Source organism: Engraulis encrasicolus, chromosome 11 (assembly GCF_034702125.1).
Source record: "Engraulis encrasicolus isolate BLACKSEA-1 chromosome 11, IST_EnEncr_1.0, whole genome shotgun sequence".
Taxonomy (NCBI): domain Eukaryota; kingdom Metazoa; phylum Chordata; class Actinopteri; order Clupeiformes; family Engraulidae; genus Engraulis; species Engraulis encrasicolus.
Genome location: NC_085867.1, coordinates 28,767,220 through 28,777,219, shown reverse-complemented (window position 1 = coordinate 28,777,219; position 10,000 = coordinate 28,767,220). Strand labels below are relative to the sequence as shown.

The window sequence follows — 10,000 nt, the reverse complement described above, 5'->3', positions numbered from 1 at the left end:
GTTGAAACATGGAGTGCATCTGAAGTTCAATCTTACGCTATGAAAATTTCACTGCACTATGGTTGGAAAGACGAGTACTCCATCACACTAAATGAGGCATGCATGCTCTTATTGCAGTATGGTGTTATAGGACTAGATTACCCTTTAGTGGAGTGATGTACACCAGTCTGTAGGGCTAGCGTGCTAATAGGCCTACACTGTATTCTGTAATGTGTCAAGCAGTCAGTAACTCAAGTAAACTAACATTTAAATCTCAGAGACTCATCATAACATACAAATAGTTTCAAATAAGGCCTATTTGTGAGTGCACAGAGCACTCCGAGATGTTGTAGGTGATCCTCCCTAGTTTAAATGACCCCTGGGGGATCGGTCACACAGGTTTTAGGGAAGAGGAAAAAGCGATCACCTCTTGTTACCTCATGGGGAAACTTGCATCTGTGTCACAAATACCTTTGGCACAATTTCCAACCATATTTTAATAAAAATGTAACAGCAATATCTTCCCAAGCACGAAAACAAAAGAGGTCTGCATTAGAATTCAAAGGAGGGCTGTCAGTCAAAAGCTGTCTCTCTTTGCGCTGTGGTTGGTCAATCAACATTAGAGCAATTCTAGGTCGATTTTGCCTGATTACCATCGACTTTCAGATCGCGTACTGGTTAACCAGCCTCCCTCAGTTTGCTACTGGTCAAGGCCAGAGAAGGCTGTGCCGAAGTTTAAACCAAACATTTTCTTAGTCCCGAAATAGAACGTCTCTACTTAAATCACGCCACTGCCTTGAACACGCCTGTAACCACGCCCGTTGGAGCTTCTCACAGTTGATTGCTTCCCGACAAAGTGGGTGGAGTTCCCGATTTCCCTGGAGCTCAGAAACGATATTTGTATTGCTCCTGGCCTGACTAGAAGCAACGGTGAAGGTGTTACGTCACTAGGACACAGTGGCCTGGCTAAGGTCAATTATGCTCCAAGGCGATTGTTAACTGTACTCTGGGATTGGTCAGTGATGACTATACTCTCCTTGGGTTGGTCAGTGATGGGCCTGATGGAGTGCTGGTGACCTTTGGATCCATCAGGCAGCACTGATTGGAACTCACACAGGTTGTCACGACAATGGCCCAGCGGTTACCCCTGACAACGCCACTGGAGGAAACCAGAGGAAGTCAAAGACTGATATGCAAATGAGACAGGGAATAAGATCACACACACACACACACGCACGCACGCACACACACACACACACTCCTCAGCCTCCCCCCGGGGCTAATGTAATCTTATTAGCACTAGCTAATGGGGATCAATGTTATTAATTTGACATTCGAAATACTGTGAAAATGCCATCCACTACACCTCACAGAAACCTCTTCACAAGAGATTATCTCTAAAGCTGTAGGTCTGATGCAGATGCAGATCTGTACATCTCTATTGGGTTTGATCAAACACACTGTATGTCATGCATTTGACATGACCAATGATGGACGAACAGGAACAGTGGATACAGTGTACACAGTACATAAAATAATATTAATAGGAAGCGTTAAAAAATGGTTCACTATGGTATTACATGGAATTAAATATTGTTGCTGGTTATTACACTGTACCTAATGTGGTAGATCCACTGTAATAGTGAACAATTAAAATAAAGTGTTACCCAACATGAAATAGGAAATGAGTTCTATTATATTCTATTCTATTCTGCACAGACATAGCAGAGTGGAGCATGTGGAATGTGAAGGGTTTCCAGATTCTGATTCTAAATTCTTTCCTTTATTTTATCAGCTGACCCTCACAGAGCTGCCCAACTCCAAATAGCAAGTTTACCCTTCTGCAGTCCACAGTGTACTGACTAGAGATCAATGAGTCCATGAGGACGGCACAGTCACCTGCACTAACATTGGCCCGGCCGTGACAGTGACCTGCTATTGCGCTACAGGAGAGGGGGGGTAATAGCGGCTGTTTGTACCGTATAAGGTGGCCTTGAGTTGGTAGCTGTATTACATACACACGCGCACGCGCACGCGCACACACACACACACACACACACACACACACACACACACACACACACACACACACACACACACACACACACACACACACACACACACACAGGCCTTGGGTATGGGGATACTTGTGCGGTATAAGGTGTCCTTGAGTGTGTGTATGTCACATAAGGTGTCTGTTGAATAATTGAGCACCAGTGATCTGGTGTCTCTAGTGCATGGCCACTACAGTACTGGGAGCAGCAGCTCTGCTCAGTTCTCCAGGTGAGCTAGTACAGCAGGTGGGTGTGGTCAGGGATTCAGGTGAGCTCAGGTAAGGTAGCCGCATGACAGCGACAGCTCAGGTAAGGTAGCTGTGTGACAGTGGCAGCTAAGGTAAGATTATCCTGATTATCATCAACTTTCAAAGCTCTTCGAGACCTGGTCTGACCAAGAGCATAACAAGTAACGTTTCACAAACAGCATGGTTGACCCGCCTCCCTAGGTTTGCAACTGGTTGACTGGTGTCTGTCCGACAAAGTGGGTGGAGTTCCTAAATTTTCCGGAGATCAGAAACTATATTTACATTGCTCTTGGCCTGACTAGAAACCATGCAGAAGGTGTTGTGTGACTAGGAGGGCATGGCCTGGCTAGGTAAGATACCTGTGTGACAGTGACAGCTCAGGTAAGATATCTGCGTGACATTGGCAGCTCTGGGCTGGGGTTCAGGTAAGATAGTTGAGCGACAGGTGATCCCAGGTAAGGTAGCGGCGTGACAGTGGCCGCTCTGGGCTTCAGGTGAACTAGCAGAGTGAGAAGGTGTGCTCAGGGGTTCAGGTGAGTTAGTGGAGCAATGACAGGTGAGCTCAGGTAGTGTGGGTATACTGTGTGTGGGTGAGTGTATCTGTAAAAAATATATGTGTGTGTGTGTGTGTGTGTGTGTGTGTGTGTGTGTGTGTGTGTGTGTGTGTGTGTGTGTGTGTGTGTGTGTGTGTGTGTGTGTGTGTGTGTGTGTGTGGTGAGAGTGGATAGTGGCGTAAGGGGTCGAGGTGAGGGGAATGATATGCCTGTGGTGTACATTTGCGTGTGTGTGTCTGTGTGCACATGGTATGCATGCAGAGATGGGAGGAGGGTGACGGCACTAAAAGGCCACATGAGGAAGGTCATCCGGTCAAAGTGAGATTTGCTTGTGTGTGTGTGTGTGTGTGTGTGTGTGTGTGTGTGTGAGAGAGAGAGAGAGAGAGAGAGAGAGAGAGAGAGAGAGAGAGAGAGAGAGAGAGAGAGAGAGAGAGAGAGAGAGAGAGAGAGAGAACAAGTGAACAAGGGGCCCTACTCACTCTCACACTGGCTCCGTGGCTCACGTAGTCGAGAGTCTACAGTAGCCCAGCTTACCTGGTCTAGTGTTACCTGTCAGCAGACATGGTTACCTTAGCCTGTCAGAGGCCACAACTAGGTCAGGACAGTCAGTCTGAAGGCATCCATCTCATACTATCAGATGCTTGTATGTTATACAGTATGTGTCCTAAATGTTTCAAATGTTTTATATGAGTAGAGATCACCTCAAATCAACACCAACAATAAAAAAATCTACATTGGGGAACAAACTAATGTAGGCTATGTAATATAAAATCTAATCTAATCTTTTTTTTTCAAATGGCACCAGTATGTCAGTGTAAGGCTGACAAGACCTCAGTGATGACAATCAGTGATATTTCCCTGCTTTTTCATTCTCAATATAGTATAGTCAGTAGCAAATGGTGTTTAAAAAAATCAGGTAAGAAATGGGTTTCTGTGAACACATAACCAGTATATACTGTAGATGCAAATTCATCATCTCTTATATAGCCTATAGCACTGTGCTACAGATAACTCATGCCAGTTCCATCACTTCAGTTCACTCAAACGCTACAATATTAATTGTGGTGGATCAGGTTGCCATGATGAGCTGTGGACTGTGTAGAGATATGTAGATTGTACAGTTGGCAGTCATGCATAAGTGGTCAGATTTGCTCGAATAAACATCCTCTTTTCTGAACTTTTGAAATAGTGGGCTTTATAGAAAAGTTAGCCTACAATCTGCAAGAGAGCCCACACATGATCTCACTGAAGACCCTGTCAAAAAAAAAAAAAAAAAAAAAAAAAACCCTGTTCCACAACTAACGCATGGCTACGATGTAGGGCCTCATTACAACAGACTATAACATTTTAAGCAAAGCAAAACCAAAAAATACCTGTTACGAAAATTGTTCCTGGCTGAACCTGCTTCAGATGACTGCACGGTCTCGTTTTCCACCTTGGTTGCATTCTCCGGCTCCATGACTGCCGTTGGTTCATTTGCCAGACTTCCCATACCGCACGCCACCACAGCACTCGTCCTCACAATTTAAAGGGACCGAATGGAGCTGAAAGTGACTGAAGCTTGACTTTAGTAAACAACTCGGCATCCTCGACGGGGCCAGCCAGTGCGGGCGCGCCTGGGTGCGGATAGGTTGCGTGCACATCCACACACCCCTCCGTGCGCTCTCTCGTAAGCACGTGCGTAGATTATGTTATCAGGGAGAAGCACTTGCAGCGTTCAGCGTGCGCGGCTATCCCCGACGGAGTTCCCCTTCACATTTCACATGACGATAACGCGTTGTTACAAAGAAGCATTTTGCTCATCAGAAAATAATACATGTATTAATCTGTGTTCAATGTCCTTATCAAATGATCGAACGGTCCCACAATCTAATTTTATGTCATTTTACAGTCGGCTTTGTTTGTTTTGTGAGGATTGAACAAACACACATGTGCAAGAGATCTCAGCCCCTACCCTGAAATGTAGGCCTATAAATGTCAACTCTCTTTACACTTTACAACCCAATAGATAATATGGCTGGGCCTCAGTCAGGGGAGGGTCAGTCGGTAGAATGACCCATGACCAGTCACACACACACACACACACACACACACACACACACACACACACACACACACACACACACACACACACACACACACACACACACACACACACACACACACACACACTCACTCACAAGCAGTGCCACAGGCAAACACAGCACTGGCTTGGGTACAATGGTCTTTAATTACAATAGATAAGGTAGATAATATATAAGGCCCATATGACATAAGGGGAAAAAAAACAATATATACAGTGATACAACAATTGATACAACAATACAATACAACAATGATACAACAATTGTTCTGCTAATAGATGTCAAAAGTGAAAGTAAAAGTAAAAACTAGAAACAGTTCCCACAGGTAACTTGGCAGAGTAATTAGTACTACCTGTGTACTCGTCTTTCGATCAGTGACTCTGCCCTGGTTGGATCATTTAATTAACCCGTGCTCTCCCCAATCCTCCTCCATGACTAAGGTTCCCTGAGCATGGTACCGTCCCGCCACACTGCTCCCTTGGGGCGCCATTGAGGGCTGCCCTCTTGCACGGGTGAGGCATACATGCAATTTAGTTGTGTGCAGTGTGCACTTGTGTGCTGTGTCACAATGACAATGGGAGTTTGAGTTTCCCAATTCAGCTTTCATTTTCACTTCACTTAAAGCTTTTTTTTAAAAAAAACCAAAAAAACGTATAGCTCACCCAATATTTGGTCAACATTGTACAGTAGTAGAATCCCTTCAATTACACATTTTATTACTTTCACATGAAATCGTATAAAAATAAGCTATCACATCCTGCTGAAGTCCTGTGTTGTTTGGTGCATTGGGGCAATATGTGTTAGTGGTATTTCTCCTGGTGGTGTACAGATTCAGTGCCAAGGTCTCAGAGTCTGGTTGCTTGGACGAGGTGATTCTGGCCCGAGTGCACTGGTTCACCTTTGACCTGAGTCGCGTATGTATGCCTGTCCACTTGTGCCAGTGTGTTTGTGGTTTCTGAGGCAGGCTTGCGTTTGTCGTCTGAGGGAAGGGTGTGTGTGCTGTTGGATGCAGGTGTGTGTTTGTCGTCGGACACAGGTGTGTGTTTGCTGTGCATCCTGTGGAACTCTGCGGCGACCTCCAGAGCGGTGCGGTTCCGTGTCTCGGGGACGTGGAACCAGATGAAGAGGCCGGTGCCCAAACAGAACATCAGGAAGATGACGAAACACAGGTAGTCCAGGTACTCCTGCAATAACAATAACACACGCACACACACACACACACACACACACACACACACACACACACACACACACACACACACACACACACACACACACACGCACACACATGAACACACCCATGCACGCACAGACACATGTACACACACACACACAAGCACGTATGCACGCACACACACACACATACATACACGCGCACGCACACACGCACACACACACACACACAAACACAAATGTAGTTGCAAGCTAGTTAGTAACTAGGGTAGATGCCAATGGGAAATTGCGTATAGCCTACTGTAGTAACCACACTACTCTAACCACAATCCATATGAAAAATACACACACACATTAGACCAAATAATAATAATAATAACTAGATTGCTTTCTCACAGAAAATGCTGGAAGCGGGCTTGCCTTTTGGGGCACAGATGAGCAGGTTTATTTTTCATATCTCTATCCCTAAATTAAAAACAAAGTACTATTGAGAAAACAAAGCTAAAGGAAATGTTGGAAAAATCCATCCACCCAGTCAGAAGTTATGGGCCAAACAATTCAGCCATCTTGGATTCAGCCATCTTGAAAGTGTTGTAGCTCCGCGTTTTGGGGATATACTAAATGACATACATGGTATTTTAAGTTGGCTAAGGAACACTGCATATGATATAATTTTGAAAATCAACATGGGTCCGAGTGGGATTCGAACTCACAACCTCCACATCCCTAATCCAGCACCTTTGCCATTGATACTAAATGGCATACATGGTATTGGAAGTTGGCCAAGGAACACTGCATATGATATAATTTAGAAAATCAACATGGGTCCGAGTGGGATTCGAACCCACAGCCTCCATATCTCTAATCCAGCACCTTTGCCATTGATACTAAATGACATACATGGTATTTTAAGTTGGCTAAGGAACACTGCATATGATATAATTTTGAAAATCAACATGGGTCCGAGTGGGATTCAAACTCACAACCTCCATATCTCTAATCCAGCACCTTTACCATTGAGCCAAGCAGCTGGCTGTCATAAACATTCCAGCAAGACAATATCACATTGCATTGAAGAGCTGAACAATACTCATGAACGGCGTGGCGTTTTCCATGTGTGTTACGCCCATTTGTGGGGGAAAACAACACATGCAAGTCAATTGGTGATGTAGACGTCTAGAATGGTAGTTGCAGGTGCTCGTTAAGAATAGAATGTTGAGAGAAAGTGACAGTTGAGATGGAACCTTTTATTGGCAGCACCTGTTCTGATTGTCTGTATGGCAATTAGTATTGTGCTCTAAGGCAGAGGGCAGAATCAAAACAGTTTCTAGTTTTTAGATAGCTTTGTTAAAGAATTGGCACATGTCCTGCTCACAGATTGGAGTCATAAGTATGATCTTTCTAACAGTCTTTGAATGAAGTTTATAGGTTAAACGGTTCAGTCACAAATGGACCTCTTGTGGAAGATGTGCTGACCATGAAATGTAATTTAGAAGGTACCAAATTCTAACTGTGTTGATGAAAATGGGAAAAAAGAAAGACATTTGGATTACAACACTACAAAACTATTTTGCGTAATAATGTGGAACAGAGCATTTTAAGTTTTTTACTATTTTAAAAAATACCGCTATCATTGGAAGGTTCATTCAAAAAGTTTTTAATTGTACTCTAATGGCTGATGACTTGAAAATCATGACGACTGTCATTTCTATTGATTATTTGGGTAAACAGCGAAAAATGTCATTTGCATAATAATGTGGAATGCGGTGTTATAACAACATACCACTAAGAAAGGGAAAAGCATCCCGACGGTGAAGAGTCCGATCCAGTTGATGGTGGTGGAGAGGGTGAAACCTGCCGCCTTGAAGGACTGATCAAACACCTCACCGGGGATGGGAGCGGTAATGCCAGCTGTATAGGCAGAACACACACACACACACACACACACACACACACACACACACACACACACACACACACACACACACACACACACACACACACACACACACACACACACAAAACAGGAATAGGAGATGTGATGCGGCCTGCATTTACAGAATACACACACGCGCATGCATGCACACACACATACGCACACACAGACACACACACACACATGCACACACATGCACCCACGCACGCATGCACACATGCACACACTCACACACACACACACACACACACACACACACACACACACACACACACACACACACACACACACACACACACACACACACACACACACACACACACACACACACGTAAAGGGAAACTCATTTAGATGTACAGCGCTAAAATCACTACTTTAAATTCACCAGAGGGGGGTGCCATAAGGCAGCAAGGGCAGAACCCATCCTAAAGTACAAGAGCGCGGTTCCCCAACCTTTTTCTTAAGGGACCCATATTTTTGCTTGCATGCATATGTGTGAGTGTGTGTGTGCGTGTGTGTGTGCATGTATGCGACGCATGTGTGTGTTTGTATGTGTCTCACATGGTCCACCTAGGAACAAAATGGTTTGAGTGCGTGTGTGCGTGTGTGTGTGTGTGTGTGTGTGTGTGTGTGTGTGTGTGTGTGTGTGTGTGTGTGTGTGTGTGTGTGTGTGTGTGTGTGTGTGTGTGTGTGTGTGTGTGTGTGTGTGTATCACCTGGTCCAAAGGAGAAGAAGATGATGAAGAGGAGGATGAAGATCAAGCTGCAGTAAGACATCCACCACCAGATAGTCTGCAGACACATCACACAACACACAATAGATCATACAAGATAAAGACACATCACACTATATAACATACAGGATACAATATCATCCACCACCAGATAGTCTGCAGACACATCACACAACACACTAGGCTATATAACATACATGATAACACCAATAACTAGAGTGTGTGTGTGTGCGCACGTGTGTGTGCGCGTGTGCGTGTGCGTGTGTGTGTGTGTGTGTGGTAACTCTGGCAGTGAATTCACCTTACGCAAAAGCCACGCCCCCTAGTTATTGTTGCTACGTCCGTCAAAAACTTAGAACCAGGCACACGTTTTGGCTGCGTTTCATAGGAAATGTGTGTATACTTCTTATACACACGCTGATTACTAGAAGCCATATTCAACTGTGAAGTACAACAACTTGATGATGGCGATGTAATGTCTGTAACCAGGACATTTTGATAGTGTTTGGTGTAAACTGGGACATTTGGAGGGGTCTGCCAGGAAGCTTTGAGGTGTTTTGGGCACACTGCGCAGCTCTTGGGCAGTCACACTGGCCGTCTCTCTTCTGTTCACTTTAATGGTTTTAGTTGACAGTTCATATCTTCATAACAAGGTTGAAACAAGCGCAGCCCCATTTCAGTTTACTTTTTTTTTTTGCTGTCACACTCGACGAACACAGACACACACCGGGAAGGAGAGAGGGTGGGGGCTGCTCCGTGGGCTGTGCATTTGGCGCATAGATAAGCTTATGACTTATTAAACAACACAACTAGTAGTTTCCCAATCACATTTGAATCATAATGCCGTGAATCCAATACTGTAATATCATATAATATTGTCCTTAAGTCTGAGCGATGCCTTGATTATTTATTTAGGGTAGGCTACGTTTTCTGCCAGCTAAATGCAAGGGGGAAGGGGGCTATATTAGCAAACAAGACGATTGCACAGTTAGCCTGCTACTTTTAAATATGATCACCTGGAGCTAATAGCCCCACATGGCTTAATCCATTCCTGTTATCAGTCCGCTTGAGGTTTTGGCTTCAGAAAAGTGAAAAAAAAAACGAGGTCCTATCAATCTTCAGATGATGTCGGACCGTGACGGTGCCATAGGGACACGTTTTATGTCTCTCTGAAATCGCAAGTTTTTGACGGACCTCCGACAAGTTCTATACTCAGTTACCGTTGCTGAGCTCGGATTG

At 44.5% G+C, this 10,000-nt stretch overlaps 2 protein-coding genes across 2 annotated transcripts in view; both read right to left on the bottom strand.

The window, feature by feature from the left end:
- The window catches only part of nt5c2l1 (5'-nucleotidase, cytosolic II, like 1), a 44,017-nt gene extending 39,577 nt beyond the window's left edge, over window positions 1–4,440 (bottom strand). Inside the window, exon 1 of the mRNA XM_063210363.1 lies at window positions 4,209–4,440. Within this exon, the coding sequence (XP_063066433.1) occupies window positions 4,209–4,327 (119 nt within the window). The 5' untranslated portion in view covers window positions 4,328–4,440. The remainder of the gene's footprint in view (window positions 1–4,208) is intronic.
- Window positions 4,441–5,056: 616 nt separating this feature from the next.
- Window positions 5,057–10,000, bottom strand: part of slc2a11l (solute carrier family 2 member 11, like) — a 17,794-nt gene continuing 12,850 nt past the window's right edge. Inside the window, exons 10-12 of the mRNA XM_063210362.1 lie at window positions 8,744–8,819; window positions 7,876–8,003; window positions 5,057–6,103 (exon numbers count right to left, since the gene is read on the bottom strand). Of these exons, the coding sequence (XP_063066432.1) occupies window positions 5,765–6,103; window positions 7,876–8,003; window positions 8,744–8,819 (543 nt within the window). The 3' untranslated portion in view covers window positions 5,057–5,764. The remainder of the gene's footprint in view (window positions 6,104–7,875; window positions 8,004–8,743; window positions 8,820–10,000) is intronic.